General features: G+C 36.9%; 3 protein-coding genes and 1 pseudogene across 3 annotated transcripts; 3 read left to right on the forward strand and 1 right to left on the reverse strand.

Moving 5' to 3' along the window:
* Nucleotides 1-5971: 5971 nt before the first annotated feature.
* Nucleotides 5972-6550, forward strand: LOC142609106 (uncharacterized). Its single transcript, XM_075780735.1, has one exon. The coding sequence runs from the start codon at nt 5972-5974 to the stop codon at nt 6548-6550; it is 579 nt and encodes a 192-aa protein (XP_075636850.1).
* A 161-nt stretch (nt 6551-6711) lies between these two features.
* On the forward strand, nt 6712-9205 carry LOC142609107 (uncharacterized). Its single transcript, XM_075780736.1, has 3 exons — nt 6712-6918; nt 7030-7420; nt 7929-9205. The coding sequence occupies exons 1-3, from the start codon at nt 6712-6714 to the stop codon at nt 9203-9205; spliced, it is 1875 nt and encodes a 624-aa protein (XP_075636851.1).
* A 1528-nt stretch (nt 9206-10733) lies between these two features.
* LOC142609783 (uncharacterized) lies at nt 10734-12625 on the forward strand. Its single transcript, XM_075781503.1, has 2 exons — nt 10734-11510; nt 12080-12625. Exons 1-2 carry the CDS (start codon nt 10974-10976, stop codon nt 12248-12250), a joined length of 708 nt encoding a protein of 235 aa, XP_075637618.1. The 5' UTR covers nt 10734-10973; the 3' UTR covers nt 12251-12625.
* LOC142609109 (DNA polymerase kappa-like) lies at nt 12555-16302 on the reverse strand (annotated as a pseudogene).
* Nucleotides 16303-17991: the final 1689 nt, after the last annotated feature.

Genomic DNA, 17991 nt, shown 5'->3' on the forward strand with positions numbered 1-17991 from the left:
TCATTTTTTATATTTTTTTAATATTTCTTTTTTCAAAAAATGCAAGTGGGAGAGACTAGAGTTGCTTAGATAAGACCACTCAGAGTCAGACTATAAGCATTCCTCCTAACTCACGTTTTTGGACTAAGCCTCACACGTAAACTTCCTTTTTAATTAAGAACGTTAGGCCTGTACAGTGTACACTCATAGATAAGAATTCAAAATTCTTTTTGATAAGAGCAACCCTGTTCAGTGTTCATGGATGAACATTGCCTCTTCTTACTTCTTAGAACATTTAGCCTCTTCTTCTTCTTATACATATTACGTAAAATATATATATATATATATATATATATATATATATATATATATATATATATATATATATAACATGTTCGAGTCGGTTCGGTCTTCGTTAGTGTGCACATCTCGGCGCCGATGGCCGCACCGGTCCGAGTCGGCACTGAAGATCTGCCGCCGACCACCGTGCCGAAACCTTCGGCGGATCACTTAGCAATGTGAGGCGGTGCGGTCAAACCGGTTTTGTTGGTGCCGGTATATCCTTGAACAGGCCTAAATGAGAGTAGCTGAGCTGTGTGGGAAACAGCTAAAGGGAAAAGACATGTGTGGCTGAGATCAAAAGAGAGAGAAAAAAAAAAAAAAAAAAAAAAAGAATCTTGAACGATACTGACTCAAACAGTGATAGACATCATTTTTTTTTATAAATTTTTTTCTTCAAAAAACGCGAGTGGCAACTGTGGCATGTTTGTACCCCACTAACCCATTCGGCCATACATCATTTTTTATATTTTTTTAATTTTTTTTTCAAAAAATGCAAGTGGGAGAGACTAGAGTTGCTTAGATAAGACCACTCAGAGTCAGACTATAAGCATTCCTCCTAACTCACGTTTTTGGACTAAGCCTCACACGTAAACTTCCTTTTTAATTCAAATTTTTTTTTTTTGATAAGGATGTTAGGCCTGTACAGTGTACACTCATGGATAAGAATTCAAAATTATTTTTGATAAGAACAACCCTGTTCAGTGTTCATGGATGAACGTTGCCTTTTCTTACTTCTTAGAATGTTAGGCCTCTTCTTCTTCTTATACATATTACGAAATATATATATATAACATGCTCAGGTCGGTTCGGTCTTCGTTAGTGTGCACATCTTGGCGCCGATGGCCGCACTGGTCCGACGTCAGCACTGAAGATCTGCCGCCGACCACCGTGCCGAAACCTTTGGCGGAGCCCTGAGTAAAGGCGGTGCGGTCAAACCAGTTTTGTTGGTGTTGGTATATCCTTGAACATGCCTAAATGAGAGTAGTTGAACTATGTGGGAAACAACTAAAAGGAAAAGACATGTGTGGCTGAGATCAAAAGAGAAAAAAAAAAAAAAATCTTGCACGGTATTGACTCAAACAGTGATAGGCATCATTTTTTTTAAAAATTTTTTTTCTTCAAAAAACGCAAGTGGCAACTGTGGCATGTTTGTACCCCACTACCCCATTCGGCCATACATCATTTTTTATATTTTTTTTAATATTTTGTTTTTCAAAAAATGCAAGTGGGAGAGACTAGACTTGCTTAGACAAAACCACTCAGAGTCAGACTATAAGCATTCCTCCTAACTCACGTTTTTGGACTAAGCCTCACATGTAAACTTCCTTTTTAATTCAATTTTTTTTTGATAAGGACGTTAGGCCTGTACAGTGTTCACTCATGGATAAGAATTCAAAATTCTTTTTGATAAGAACAATCCTGTTCAGTGTTCATGGATGAACGTTGCCTCTTCTTCTTCTTATACATATTACGTACAATATATATATAACATGCTCGGGTCGGTTCATTCTTTGTTAGTGTGCACATCTCGGCGCTAATGGCTGCACCAGTCTGACGTCGGCACTGAAGATCTGCCGCCGACCATCGTGCCGAAACCTTCGGCGGAGCCCTGAGCAAGGTGAGGCGGTGCGGTCAAACCAGTTTTGTTGGTGTCAGTATATCCTTGAACAGGCCTAAATGAGAGTAGTTGAGCTGTGTGGGAAACAACTAAAGGGAAAAGACATGTGTGGCTGAGATCAAAAGAGAAAAAAAAAAAAAAAAATATATATATATATATATATATATATATATCTTGCATGGTACTGACTCAAACAGTGACAAGCATCATTTTTTTTTTTTTTTTTTTTTCTTCAAAAAACGCAAGTGGCAACTGTGGCATGTTTGTACCCCAATAACCCATTTGGCCATACATCATTTTTAATATTTTTTTTTTCAAAAAATGCAAGTGGGAGAGACTAGAGTTGCTTAGACAAGACCATTCAGAGTCTGACTATAAGAATTCCTCCTAACTCACGTTTTTGGACTAAGCCTCACATGTAAACTTCCTTTTTAATTCAATTTTTTTTTGATAAGGACGTTAGGCCTGTACAGTGTTCACTCATGGATAAGAATTCAAAATTCTTTTTGATAAGAACGACCCTATTCAATGTTCATGGATGAACTTTGCCTCTTCTTACTTCTTAGAACGTTAGGCCTCTTCTTATTCTTAGACATATTACATAATATATATAACAAGCTCGGGTTGGTTCGGTCTTCGTCGGTGTGCACATCTCGGCACCAATGGCCACACAAGTCCGACGTCGGCACTGAAGATTTGTAGCCGACCACCGTGCCGGAAACCTTCGGTGGAGCCCTGAGCGAGGCGCGGCAATGCAGTCAGACCGGTTTTGTAGGTGCCGGTATATCCTTGAACAGGCCTACATATGATGGATCAAGATCCTCTAAAGTTTCTTAAGTACTCTATCAAATGGAGTTCTCTTGATCTTGATCTTTCATTACATAATAGATGGTTGAAATTATGACATGTCATTAATTTACTAAGTAAATTTTAAAATAATAGTGCCAAGTCAATTATTTCATATTTTGAATTTTATTAATAGAAAATAAAACTCAGATCTAAAACAAAGGAAGGCCACAAAATCTTCCAAAAATCCAGCCCATCACAAGCCACCTAACCATTTGTTATACTCAACACAACTCGGTGGGACTCTTTTAAATTTAATCATAAACAATAATTTATTTTCACATCATACTTGCAACATTTTGTCTATACAAAACGATAAAGTTTAGCTACAAAATTGATTGTATTAGATTACATTTTCTTCTTATATTCACAATGCCTACAAAATTTCTAGATAATTAAAGATCTTAGCTATGTCAAATTGTTTAAATTGCAAGTGTTTGTAGTTTAAAATTATGCATAATATATAAGCTTATAGATCATGTAGTAAATAATCTCCGATTGACACAAAATTCAACAGCTCAAGCAAGGCAGCAAGCTTCCTCTGCCTGGACCACCTCTCTCAACTGCTTAAGCTCAAGCAAACTTTCTTAGTGTCTCTGCCTCTTTCATAGTCTCATTCTTTCTCTGAATCTGATTCTCTGCTCACTGCTCAGACTGCTCTCCGCCTCTCTCAGGTTCAGCCGTTCAACTTCAGGTATAAATATTTGGGCACAGGGCACTTTGACTTGTAATAAGATTGGGCCCTAGTTTTGTTTATTAGTTTTGGGCCTTCAAGTTTTTTTTTTTTTCATAAAGCCTACTGCTTGGTTTTTTTTTTTTTTTTTTTGGGTTATAGATAGGATTTGTTTGTGTTCTTTTGTGGGTGGGTCTTATTAATAAGCCTTGTGTTATAGTTGTGCTTAAATTTTTGTTATGCTTGTGCTTAATTTTTTTTGAAATTTTAATCGTGTGTTTATATATATATATATATATTAGTTAGTGGTAATATATTGAATAAGTCTTTATTTATACAGGTTGGGATTGCTAAAAACTTGTTATTGTTCGGTGAAACTACAATAATACTTTTTATATAAATAAGGTTCTATTTCTTATTTGCTCTACACTTGAAAGTTATTTTTTATTTTAGTCTTTATAAATATATTGTTTGATTAGAAATGTCCACTAGAAAATATGCATCTGTATATGAAAAACTTAAAAATAGAAAAAAAGAAGAAAAATTAATTGAGTCTAAAAAAGGATCAATGGATAAATTTGTTATTAGTAATAAACCAAATATAACACAAAATTTAGATGAAAATATCACAAATGAGCAAGAAATTCACCAAAAAGAGTTAGAAGATAATGAAATGATACAATTGCAAGATAACAATGATGTTCAATTTTGCAATACAACAAATCTTAATAATGAACTTCAAAATAATTTAGAAGAAAATGAAAAAGAACCTATTTTTAGTTCTTGCCTTAGGCCCCAAAATATCTAGGGCCGGCACTGCGTAGATAACAAAGTAAGTTTTGTTTAGATGGGAGACCTATTTAAAAAATGGTGACTTTTGTTAGAAACAAACTATAAGTCAAAAACCTAATGTTCTCTTTATAGATAATTCTTTCTAATGTTTCTCTGTAACTAGAAGTTGGGTTTCTCTCAAACTTCTCTTTCACAGTAGAAGTCGAGTGTCCCTTCGTCAAAGGTGCTGAGTATCCTGGGAGTAACACTGTTGCTTCTAGGCTTGTTGGGTTCTTTTTTGGGGGTGTGGGAAACAACTTGTGAGAGTGTGAGATGGACGACTTGGCACAATCATGGAGCCGGCTCACATTGTTAGATAGAGAGGGTCCAGGGTGTTGTTTGGTTGATGATGATAGTAATGAGAAGTTTTCCATTGCTGCAAAGTTTTTGACAAAGCGAGCCATTAACATGGAGGTCATAGCGAAGACGTTTAATCCGATATGGAGAGCTAAGAATGGTTTCAAAATCTAGAGCTTTGGAGATCGTAAATTTCTTTTCTCCTTTGATAATAGGGAGGATGTGGATAGAATTTTAGAGGGAGAGCCATGGACTTTCGATAAACACTTGGTAGTGATGAGCTGATATGAGAACGAGTCTCTCTTCAGGATATAAGGTTTGAGAAGACGAAACTATGGGTCCAACTACATGGAATTCCCATGAAATTTATGACATTAGAGGCGGCGAAGAGAATTGGTAGTGTTTTGGGGGAGGTGTTTGCACCGACGGATCTGAAAATTTTTTATGGTGGGCATTTTATTCGTATCCAAGCCTCCATTGATCTATCATTACTGCTGTGTTGTGGTAGATTGATTTCTATAGGTGAGGGAGGTAAGCAAGTGTGGATATCGTTCAAATATGAGAGGTTGTCGAATATGTGCCACTGGTATGGACGACTCACTCACGATGACAAAGATTGTGAGTTGTGGATAGACAGTGAAGGAACTCTCACTCTAGAGCAACGTGAATTTGGTCCATATTTGAGAGCCCCACCGTTTGTTGCTACAAGAAAAAGTGCAATTCAAGTTCCTGGGTTCTATGCCGAGAAGAAGAAGAGGAGTTCAGGCACAACAGAGGATGTTGACTCAGGCTGAAATTCAAACTTAGGTGGGGGAAGAGCGCCGAAGCAACCACAGGGAGTAACAACTGGCACTAATTTCAGCATTGAAGGTGGGGGAATAAATGTACCATTAAGGCGTAATGAAGGGGATGGGATTATTAGGGAAGATTCGGTCAATCGAAACAAATTTAAGGAGAAAATTACTGAGGCATTGAAGACTCCCAAAGAAACTGAAACAACTGGAGAGGTAAGTAAGGAGGAATTAAGTTTGGCTCAAGAGTTTGGGGTGGCTAAATTGTTGGGATCGACAAGGAGTGTGTCAAGAAGCCCTAACGCATGTGACAACTTAAGTGAGCCTCCAACACTAAACAAATCACGTGCTGCAAAGGAAAATAGGGCTCATGGTTCACCGATTTCACGTGCTTCACCTACCTGGAAACGCAGAGAATGGAAGAAGGCAATAGACAATACGGCATCAGGTTTTCAGTCACAAAAGAAAAGGAGATTTACTGGAGCAGAGGCAGATTATTGTGATGTTTCAGCTAAAGAGGTTTCAAGCAACAATCAAGGAAGGAAACAAAACTTTTGAAAAGGCGGGAGCTGATGTTCAGCCCCGCCAAGAACAATGAGGTGCTTAGCATGGAACTGTCGTGGACTTGAGAACCTGCATACATGGAGAGAGCTTGTGGAAATCATACAGGCAAAAGATCCCTCTGTAGTGTTTTTAGCCGAAATGCTTACAGATGATGCAAGGCTAGCGTTTGTTCAAAGGAGTATGAGTTTTGACCATAGATGGATTGTGCCAAGAGTGGGTAGAGGTAGAGGACTAGTTCTTTATTGGAAAGCAACGATTAATCTAAAAGTGGAAGGTGTAGATAGAAACTATATTGATGCGGTGATTGATAAAGATACAGAGAATGAGTGGAGGTTAACGGGTTTTTATGGTGAACCGGAGATAGCGAGACACCATGAAGCATGGACCATACTTAGGGCTTTAAACTCACAATCTATAAAGCCATGGCTTTGTTATGGGCACTTTAATGAGATTTTAAGACAAGATGAGAAACTTGGGGGTGCAAGTAGGCCTTACAATCAGATGCAGCAATTTAGGGAGGTGATGGATGAATGTGGGTTCATGGACTTGGGATTTGAGGGCTCTAAATATACTTGGAGCAAACACTTCAAAAATGGCGGTTCAATTTAGGAGAGGCTTGATAGGTGTTTGGTAAATAATAGTTGGTTCATGAAGTTTGGAGGTTCAAGGGTGTTTCATCTATCATGTAATTCATCAGATCATATCCCAATTCTCATATCACTATCAAGTTTGAACATACCAACCCGGAAAAATTATTTCGGTTTGAACAGATGTGGCTCTCAAATTCTAGTTGTGAGGAGGTGGTAGTTTCGGCTTGGGGTAGTGGGAGTGAAATAGGTGTGGAGGGTGATATCTTAAGAAAAGTGGAGAAGCGTGTGAAGGAACTAGGGCAATGGGAGAAAGATGTATTTGGGAATGTGAAATCAGAATTGAGTCGTTTGAGAAAGGAAATAGCAAAAGAAGAGAGGATTGCTATGGTTAGTGGGAACAATTGTAGGGTGAGATAGATTAAAAAGGAGATTGAGCTGTTGCAAGATAGAGAAGCTACAATGTGGGCTCAAAGATCCCAAATCTTATGAGCAAATCAGGGGGATAAAAATACCAGATATTTTCATAGTTGTGCTACTAAGAGATTCAGGAAAAACTCAATGGAAGGTATTAGGGATGAGGGGGGTGTGTGGAGAACTAGTCAGGAGGATATTGGGGAAGTTATGGTGAACTATTACAAGTCTCTTTATACCTCAACAGACAGGAGGGTCTCCACAGGCATCTTAGATTTTGTGTCTACACTAATTGATGAGGAGATGAATGAAAGTTTATGTAGAGAGTTTGAAGCAAGTGAAGTAGCTTCAGCTCTCCAACAAATGGCTCCCCTCGAGGAACCTAGTCCAGATGGCATGCCTCCGCTCTTCTATCAACATTTTTGGAGCACGGTAAATAATGATGTCACTTCTCCCATCTTGTCATGGTTGAACTCAGGTACTTTACCTAACCCCCTAAACCATACTTTTATTACACTTTTTCCAAAAATAAACTCTCCAAAATATGCACACCAATTTCGCCCAATCAGCCTATGTAATGTCCTTTATAAAATTTACTCCAAAGTTCTTGCAAATCGCCAAAAAAATTACACCCATCCATCATCACTGAACACCAATCAGCCTTTACCAAAGGTAGATTAATTTCTGATAATATTTTGGTGGCCTTTGAGACTCTACATAGTTTACAAAACTATAAGGGGGGTAATTATGGTTATATGACACTAAAACTAGACATGAGTAAGGCATATGACCGGGTGGAGTGGTGTTATTTGGAAGGGGTAATGAGGAAGATGGGTTTTAGGGAGAGGTGGATAAATCTTGTAATGGGTTGTGTTAAAACAGTATCATATTCGGTTTTGGTAAATGGAGAACCATGTGAAATGATTTTTCCTACATGAGGGATTAGGCAGACCCACTCTCCTCTTTCCTTTTCCTTTTGTGTATAGAGGGGTTGAATGGCTTAATTAAAAAGGCAGAACTACAAGGTGAAATCCATGGCTACTCCCTTTGTAGGAGGGGTCCAAAACTAACGCACCTGCTTTTTGCAGATGATAGTTTTATTTTTTGCAAGGCCACAATGGAGGAGTGTGACAATGTTTTGGAGATACTCAAAAAGTATGAAGAAGCCTCGGGTCAAAAAATGAATAGGAGTAAAACATCCTTGTTCTTTAGCAAGGCGATTCCGGAGGAGGTGAAGCATGAAATCAAGGCTGCCTTGGGTGTTCCAGAAATCTTGCACTACGAAAAATATCTTGGGCTGCCCTCCTTACTTGGGAGAGGAAAAAAAGAAAGTTTTGACTACATTAAAGAGAAGGTTTGGCGGAAACTTCAAGGGTGGGAAGCAAAATTACTTTCACAAGTCGGAAGGGAAGTGCTCATAAAGGCGGTCATACAAGCCATCCCCACTTACACTATGAGATGTTTCAAATTGCTGGCGAGTTTGTGCAATGAAATTGAGGCTCTAATCAAAAGATTTTGGTGGGGCCAAAGGGGCGATCGTAGGAAAGTACATTGGGTCAAATGGGAAGAGATGACAAAATCCAAGACTATTGGAGGTATGGGCTTTCAAGATCTTGCTATGTTCAATGATTCCCTTCTAGCAAAGCAAGCATGGAGGCTATTGAATAATAAAACCTCTCTATTCTACAAAGTGTTTAAAGCTCGTTTCTTTCCCAATTCATCACTTTTGGAGGCTGCCGACTCAAGGATGGGGTCTTATGCGTGGAAAAGTATACTTAGAGGAAGAGACATCATTCAAAGGGGGGCAATATGGAGGGTTGGAAGTGGAGAAAAAATAAATATTTGGCAGCAACTTTGGCTGCCAAGGAAACACCCAACGATTCCGCTTATTTGTCCATTGGAAAGTTTTGAAAATCATACTGTTGATTCACTTATTGATCCAAGCACAAGAACATGGAATGAACAGTTGGTGGATGGATTATTTGTGGAGGAGGATGCCATGTTGATCAAGAAAATTCCCTTTAGTCGAAACGTGGCTGAAGACACCTTGTATTGGCCTTACTCTACCTCAGGAAATTATACATGCAAGTTCGGATATAGGTTTTTTAAAGAAGAGGAGGAGCTGCAATTGAATGCCCAAACCCCTCCAATCTGCCATAAACATGTTTGGAAGGAAGTATGGCAAATGCAAGCTCCACCAAAGATAAAAAAAATTTTCTTTGGAGAGCATGCTAGAATGTACTTCCAACAAAACATGCACTGATGCGAAGGAAAATTTTAGAGGACCCTATATGTGAAAGGTGTAAGATGGCAATAGAGGATTTGGTGCATGCTTTATGGACCTGTCCAGAGTTGGATGTTGTATGGGCAAATCAGGATAAATGGAGGTTCAGGGGAGAAATTGATTTCACAAGCGTAAAGGAGCTGCTGTCATGGATGATAGAGGAGGGGAAACCGCTTGAGCTGCTAGCATACACGGCCTGGACTGTTTGGAATCAAAGGAACAAAGTGAGGCTCAACCTTCAAGCTAGTCTGCTGCATCAAGTTGCTGCACCGTCAGCAGAAATGTTGGCGCACTACAGAGCCAATACAGAAGCTTCAGGTGTGTAGGTGAGGAGCAATGGAATTGGAGGAAACAGATGGCAAGCACCGCAAGTTGGTTTTGTCAAAGTGAACTTCGATGGAGCGGTCTTTGGTGAGTTAAATAAGTCAGGAGTTGGAGTGGTGATAAGGGACAACAATGGAGATGTTTTAGCTTCATGTTCAGAGAAGTTGTTTCAGGCATATAAGGTAGAGGAAGCAGAAGCATTGGCTGCACGGAAAGCCTTGATGTTCGCTCATGAGTTGGGGTTCCAAAATGTTATACTAGAAGGTGATGCACTTGGTTTAATTCAAGCTTTGAAGTCACAAGGACAGAATCTATGCCCAGTGGGTCTGCTGGTGGAGGATGTGAAAGTTTACTCCAACAATTTCTAAGAGTGTTGTATTCTCATGTAAGGAGAAACGACAATAGTGTAGCTCATAGTCTGGCGAGACATGCTATAAGCATACCAGATTTACAAGTATGGATGGAAGATGTACCTTCGCATATTGTTTCATTTTTACATTCGGCTGTAACTCATTTACATTAATAAAAGTACTTAACTTCCTTCTCAAATAAGTCAAATTCTGGACTTGTTGAGTGTATTCTCTAATTGGCGCTTGATTGCAAATTATTATTTATCTAATTATCATTAAGTATGTGCATTTGGATAAGATCAAGTAGTATTACCAATAGTGACGGAACAATGAATTCTCTCAAACAACGCAAAAGTAAGAGTTTTGTGCTATGGTTATGACATTTTAATAGAGAGTAGCTTTGACTGTATTGGGATTATGATTGTGTAAGAGTGCCTTTATACCATTCTACATTCTCCAAATTAGTTAGTAAAATTTTTCTTGTTGTTGCTGTGAACATAGGCCAAAAGTTGAGACGCATAAATTCTTAGTGTTTTTTTGTGTGTTCATTTTTTAATGTTTGTGTTTATTTGTCTTTCAAATTTTCTTCTTTCTTTCCTTTTAAACCCCGTAAGATTTGTGCAATCAAATCTTGTTAAGTGTTGTTTCTCAAAAAAAAAAAAATCTTGTTAAGTGTCATCCGAATGTATTTTTTACTACATTATATACCATTATCTATTTATGGTTTGATTAAAGAATATGCTGTTGTGTTTTCGTGGACCAAAATGTTTAATTTTGCTGCACAAGTAGGAGTTTTCTACTCAATGTTTCTCTCTCTCTCTCTATATATATATATTGTTTTAGGCTTTCACGGCCTTGAGAGACAGAGAGATAGGACATAAGAGGCTATGAACAAGATATAAACTTTCCTTTGTCTGTCTCTGTTTTGTTAATGGCGATCTCATCCCAGCACAATCACAACAACAACAATAGCATCATCCTCACAAACACACACAAGTCATGGGCCATCTTCACCACCTCCAAAATTTACGAGTGTGTTCATTGGGTTCTCTAGGAACCACATATTATCAGATATGATAATAACAGACAAACTTTCATGTTCCGCATCTCCTTTACCAAATCTTAGAACCCAAGTCAGTTCTCCTTCAATAATCCCAATATCCCAAATCCTACAACTCCATTCTCCATCCCAAACCGTATTAAAAAAAACACATTTGAATTCCCTCCAAATAAGCACCACCCACTATGAACACAGAAGGGATAAATTTGAAGACACTGTACCAACCATGTCAGAGATATTGGACTCATCAAAAGCCCAAAACCTTGACCTCCAGCTCCAAACTCTAGGACCCTTTTTCAGAATCACGGCCAAGAGCTTGGAAACCCAGACAGAGCTTGGGAAGGCTGAGGGGCTAATAAGGGTCTGGTTGAAAGGGACAATTCTTCACTTGGACTCCATTAGATTGAGGAGAGAGACACTGGGAATGGAGAAATCAATCTTTGGTATTGGTTTGTTCCTTGGAGCTGTTGCTATACGATATGGATATGATTGTGGTTGCAAAACAGCCGAGTTGCTTGCAATCAATGACTCTGATCTTTACCATTCCAAGGTTTTTGTCTACCCTATATCTTCACCTTAATCTAGATTGTCCATTTGATTGAAAAAAAAAAAAAAAAACGCTAGTGGAAAAGCTATACTTACCTTAATCTATTCGCAGCCAGTAGATATTTTTCTTTTTATGTGGTCTCCCTTTGTTTAAAAGAATAATGTGTCGAATGCAAGCAGTACCAGAGTTACTCGGTTGTTTCCTTTGCATTTCTAGTAACAATAAGTCGATAGTGTCTATAGGAACACATTTTTTTTCTTTCATAATTGCTGAGTTGATAAGTTATGAATTATAGAAAATTAAATCATGATCTTATGTGAAAATCAATAATATATTGTAATCTCAAAATATGTTATGAAAAATATTGTATTTGTAGCATTACTGTTCAAGTAAATACGTTTAGTAGCCATTAAATGGCCACAGAAGATACCTATTAATTAGCTTTCCCACTTGTCCTTCGTCCAGTAATGTGTGTTTTTAGTTAAATTCTCCTTGAAAGAATGTCTTAAACAGTTACTCAGATGACTGAATCTTCTATTCATATAATAGATTTTACTTTTTCAATCTCGCAGCTTGTTAGGTTCTACACAAGAATTGGATTTAAGGCTGTGCATGAAGTAACAGGTTCAGGATTTGGAGATTATGCCCACATGTTGGTCTGGGGAGGAGTTGGGACTCGAATGGATGCTAATGTTGAAGAACTTCTTGTAAAATGGTGCACCAGGTTCAAACCTCGGAAGTGATTCACTGGTTGAGTAATTTCTCTTAATCCATTTCTTGAGCAACATCTCTTCTAATTCTATGAAGCACAGACTAGAAACTCTACTGTCACTAAAAACTGCCATCTGAGGTGGAAAATTAGTGTGTTTGGTTGGTGGCATTGGTTGTAAGTGCTACTCCTTATGGTGTGTATGTGACCATGCTGAATTCCCAGCAAGTATGTCCTTAGTGTTCAACTTCAGTTTTGATCTGAGGATATTTTTAACCCGTGGGTTGAACAAGACCACGAGGAAGAAGGAGATCTTGCCTTGTATGATTATATCATATCGGTATGACTTGTGAAGCTCATGTAGTTCTTTCATTTAGTATTTAATATCATAATTTTTTTATAACAAAAATCTAATCTTTTTACTTTGTAATATGCTTTTTAAAAAAAAACAAAATGCTAAAGGTTTAACAAATTTTACTACAAAACACTTACAAACAATGTAACAATGATGTGATTAGTGATACTTTAAGAAGATAATAAACAAATATTTGAATGATGTTAGGAATATGATAAATTTTACAACATAAGGCTTACAAAGATGTATTACCAATCACAAAAAGTAATTAAAAAATGCATTTAATAGGATGTTGATGTACATAAATCATATTAATTATCACATCAATTTATAAAGGCTCCGAACTAAAACTTATAGTATTTCTAGCATTTTTCTATCTGAATTATTTCTTGTGAATTATTTTAGGGAGACAAGTGAATATATATAGAGTTTCATCAAGTTATCCCCTTACATACTATAAAGAGGAAAAAAGATGTGTTTACAAGACTGAAAGATGTATGGAAGATCAGAGATTTTTATTATCAGAGCTGAAATCTGTACATATTGTGACACAGAGCTGAAATAAGTATATTGCACATGTTTCAATAAATGAATAGAAGAATTAGTCACTAATACACTGGATTTCGCTATAGCATAGAAAACTATATATGGACAACAACATATAGATTACAATGCTAACAATTCTGACTACTCTTAACAAAGAATAGACCTATTGGAATATGTCCCTTATCTTTTGGAGAAGCCCTCTGCTTTTTTTGTTTTCTTTGGCTCTCGATGCTATCCTTTGGGGAAAGCCTGATGAGGTTTCAAACTTGTCAGTTGTCAAATCAAATATTTGTTATATGTAGACAGTAGACTGAAGATGAAAAAAGCAATCCTGTAAATTTATCATAGAGATGTAATTAACATGGTGACTCATTAGCTCTAAGAACAAATTATTTGCTAACAATATCAAGTTGCAAAACTGAGAGTTGACTCTCAGAAAAACAAAAAAGATGTTGCATCTTGCATGAAGATCTTATCAACACTGGAAGTCACAAATCCATGTCCCAAGCAGGGGGGGGGGGGGTGACTTTGTTAAAAAATTCAGCTTAATGTCCTACTGTAAATTTTGAGTGAGTAATGACATTTATGAGAAAAAATTAGTTTGTACATTTGCAAATCAAATGCCATGACTCTAGCCATAATCTTCAATCTCACACCTTATTCAACTCCCCCTTTTGCTGATCTCCATAATTTGCACATATGGACATAAGGCGAGTTACAGTATTACACAGATGGAAGAGGTTTTCAATTATCAGGAAGGATACTAGTTTATCATGCCATATAGCATGCATATTTAATAAATTGGGAAATTATCTAGTGGAAACTAATTAGGCAATCATTTTTTTTGGTAAATATTAGTGTCATTAATTTTAGTCATCTAAGTAAGTTGAATATTTTATCACAAAGCATTTAACCTGTCCACATACCACTCAAACCCAACCTGCTTATCAATCACTTTCAAGTAGACTAACAAGCAAGGACCATATAACCGGCATAACAACTAAAATTCAAAATACCTGTGCCTCAGCATTCTTGTGTCACAGCAAGATTCCTCTTTCTGAAGTCTCTCAGCAAGATGAAAATCAAAGTGCTCTTGCCTTTCCTCAACAAAACAAGGTGGTAATTCAATCCCACATAGTGAACACTTGTAATCATTTACCCACAGAAGTAGCTCTCCCTGATTGGATGAAGAGACTGTATCATCATCCGGCAAGTTAGGCCTCTTGTTCTCTTCATCTAGGCTACGAAATGCAGAAGGCACAGAAGAAGAATCTGCTTTCAACTCAGACACTGCATTTTGATAAGATTTTCGTTCTGGGGTATTCACCTAGACAAATAGCAAAATCCAGAAACGGAGAACAAGAAAAAACTCGAGTAAAGTGACAACTCAAGAATAAAATAGAAAGCATTTAAATATAGATCTCAACAGAAACTACACATAAGAGTAACTAAGAAATCATTTGAATTTACATTATCAATCAAAATTCAAATTATAGCCAGGGTTCTAGCAATAATCTTTTCCTTGGAAAGAGATTTGGGCTATTTTAAAAGCTGGGTTCTTCACCATAGACAACCATACATCAGGAGATTTTAACCATATGTAATCTTATTAGTAAAATTAGCTCCTTTTGAACTGTTGGCTATGTTAACAGGTCAGAGAATCAGCAAGCATTTGTTATTGCATTGGTGCTTTTTGTTCTCATCATTTGGTAAGGTTCTTCCAGAATTGGTAACTCAGATTCTTTCCATTCCACCTGGTATGGTAGATTCTATAACAAGGGAATGGCTCCAATATGTTTGTTGTGGTGATTATGGATGGAGCAGACTCAGAATATTTTAAGGGAAAGAGCTTTCTGGAGTTGAGCTAAAGGGGCTGCTTTGCGCAATCTCTCCTTGGACTTTGGTTTTCTTCTATAACACTATAGCTTTTAGAAATAGTTGACACCTTTTATTTTTTTGCTTGGTAATTTAACTCAAGCAATCTGCAATGTTAGGACTTAAAAACTGCTGTCCACCATCCCATTATTTAAGGTTGACACTTTAAATTCTTAGTTGTTGTTGTTGGTTGGAAATGATGGGAACTGAACCTGCACATGGTGGATTCGCCCCTTGGGTTCTTTAAATTCTATGGACGGCGTTGTTACTGAGATTCACCCCTAGGAAATTAAAAAAATTGCATTCTGGTCCGAGTCAAGATTATGAATTAGTCTTTTAAATTCTCACATACCTTGTTTCCATTTTCAACACCCAAAGGCTCATGAAATTTCTCGTTTCTCCATCATTGTTGCCATTAGCACAATTATTATCTTCCAGATCTGGAAAGTGGCTGCTGTCCAATAAATCCCTACCATCATAACTACAGGCCTCATGGCTACCCCTAGAAAAACCAGTTTCTGTATTATTCATGAAGTGGTGATCATTAACAATTGAGCCCATGGAACTACTATCAACCATACTTTCCCTATACGCATCTCCAGATATCAAATAATTGGTGAGAGTTTTTCGTGTAGGATCAGCAGGAGCAACAGCCTTGTCTGCATTGAACTGGGACAATCGCAAGCCTGAAATAAGCATATATAACTGCAATGTCATACACAAAGGTCCACAAGGTTCGAGATTAAATTTTAACATGGTCCCTTCTCCATGGAAAATTTAACAAATATTGAGCTATTTTCATAAAGAAGAAAATTAAGCACAAATTGAGTGGTACCTATCAGTCTCAAAGAGACTGGAAGTTCAGCCTTTAGCAGCTTTGATGCATATTTCAAAATATCCTCACTTGAGCAAATATACTTTTGCAAAGTCACAGCTCTGGTCCTAACCTGTTTGTCACAAGGTCTGTAAAATTTTAAGCACAAAAAATACACATTAGTGATGACTAATGTTCCATTTATTTTGTTGTAAAATATTTTCAGTGTTTTATAGTGTTTGTTTCATTGTAAAATGTAGTCAAACCTCATGGAATTTATGAGATCTTACTTGGGGTTAAATACACCAGATATGGGTTGTACATGAATAAATCTCTTATGAGTTGGTATTGACTCTATCTATACAGAGAACCATAATGGAACAACAAAAAGCACCTCAAAAGTAGTTGTTTTCAATTTTAGAGTCAATGTTCGCCCAGAAAGACCTTCTTTCTGCATGTCCACAGATAGCATCTGTGCAAGATCAGCTGCAAACATAACCGTAACAAGGCTTACTTAATAAAAAAAATATAATTCATTTTCTACATATCCTTTTGACCAAGAATGTCATACATATTAGCCATAAAATCTACAGAATTGATATACGTACACATAAAATTGTAAGAATTTTAGAAGCTTTAAAAACAACTTTTAAATGTCAGTCAGCATTTTATTCACTAGGCTTTGACTAAAGGTTTAAGCAAAACCTAAGTAGTTGGAACAATAAATGAATCTTGGGTGAGCTGAACTCAGCCACAACTTATTATTTGAAGTCTTGAGGATTGGTCTAAATATTTAAGATGTGTTTATCTGGCTCATAAAATTGGCTGGGCAGGGTTCTAGAGTGAGACATTTCACCCCAAACTAAGCCGGGTTAGATACTTACTGCTATTACAAACTACAAAGCAATATAAAACACATTTGTTAAGCAAAAGGGCACCGCACCACTTACCTAATTTCTGATAAAATGATGACTCATCCTCTGTGGATGAAAATGTTCTCTCTCATTACTGATCTGCAATGAATATACGATATAATCATTGTGGTGATATACTAATAAACAATAAAAATCTTTCAAAAAGAAAAAGAAAAAAACCAATGGTGTACGTGTAACAGTGTAAGTCAACATGTAATAAGAGAACTAGATAAGGCAAGAACATGTACAGGATTAAGAAAATAAGGACATCATAAACTGAATAACTACTGCTCTCTCTGACCGACCACCAGGGGTTTTTCCCAATTCCCAAAGGGTAAAAGGAATAGAAGAAGAAAATACAAGAATATAAACACCAGCAAAGCAAAGGGGAGAAAAAAGGACATGCATATCTTGAACTGAAACAACGAGAGCTGCAATCATATAAAATGCAAGAAATGATAAAATGTAAAGAGTATAATTTGATTTCTGAGTTTATATGACAATATAACAGGCGCACATAAAAGCTATGTGTTTCAGTTGACAATAAAACCACGTACGGTAGAAAGAGCTGACCACTGCTCTAAAGTCTAACCTGCTGTAGAAGTAGAACGAGAAAAATAGTACGTGCACCTACAGAGGAGACCACCTTTTTGAAGCTATCCTCATTCCTCATTCTGCAACTGCAAGCTATATTTATTTATTAAAAGACCATGTTAATTAAGTTGACTGCAGCAGATCATAATTAACAAATAATTAAATGGGTAGTGAGGATATAAATGTCATGACAACCATCCGATCATTTGGTTAGACAAATTGTCCATTTGGCTTGTTTATATCTGAGCAAACAGGAATATGAGAAGAGTTTTAAATTTCACAAACATAAAGGACCTTAATCACTTTGGTTTGACTGTATTAATGCCATGGAAAGTTAAAAGTTCAGCTAAAAGATAACACAAATCTAGAAATTTGACTGCACCCTGTTTTACCAGTGATGATTGATTATAACCTCATTATTTTAAATAGATCGGTTTCTTTTCTATCCACTCTTGGCATCCAAAATCCTACAAAGTCAATATAAACTTCTAAGTCTTGATGCTTGATCCAAGTTGAGATTCCTAATTTAATAATATTCCCACTTAGATAATGATTCTATATTTTGCTTTAATAATATTCCCACTTACAAATATTTGTTTGCTTTACGCCAATTTTGAAATTTTCTAGAGCTTTCCGCTGGCTGTGAGAGAACAGAGGAGGTATCTAGGCAGTTTGCA

The sequence above is a fragment of the Castanea sativa genome, chromosome 9, assembly GCF_040712315.1.
Source record: "Castanea sativa cultivar Marrone di Chiusa Pesio chromosome 9, ASM4071231v1".
NCBI classification, from domain to species: Eukaryota; Viridiplantae; Streptophyta; class Magnoliopsida; order Fagales; family Fagaceae; genus Castanea; species Castanea sativa.

Excerpts from the sequence above, each read along its gene's own strand:
- LOC142609106 (XM_075780735.1), top strand. The coding sequence starts at position 5,972 with ATGAGGTGCTTAGCATGGAACTGTCGTGGACTTGAGAACCTGCATACA.
- LOC142609107 (XM_075780736.1), top strand. The coding sequence starts at position 6,712 with ATGTGGCTCTCAAATTCTAGTTGTGAGGAGGTGGTAGTTTCGGCTTGG. Across the intron at positions 6,919-7,029 it reads AAGAAGAGAGGATTGCTATG|GGGGATAAAAATACCAGATA; the intron begins GTTAGTGGGAAC and ends TGAGCAAATCAG. Across the intron at positions 7,421-7,928 it reads CTTGTCATGGTTGAACTCAG|AGGGGTTGAATGGCTTAATT; the intron begins GTACTTTACCTA and ends TTTTGTGTATAG.
- LOC142609783 (XM_075781503.1), top strand. The coding sequence starts at position 10,974 with ATGATAATAACAGACAAACTTTCATGTTCCGCATCTCCTTTACCAAAT. Across the intron at positions 11,511-12,079 it reads CTGATCTTTACCATTCCAAG|CTTGTTAGGTTCTACACAAG; the intron begins GTTTTTGTCTAC and ends TCAATCTCGCAG.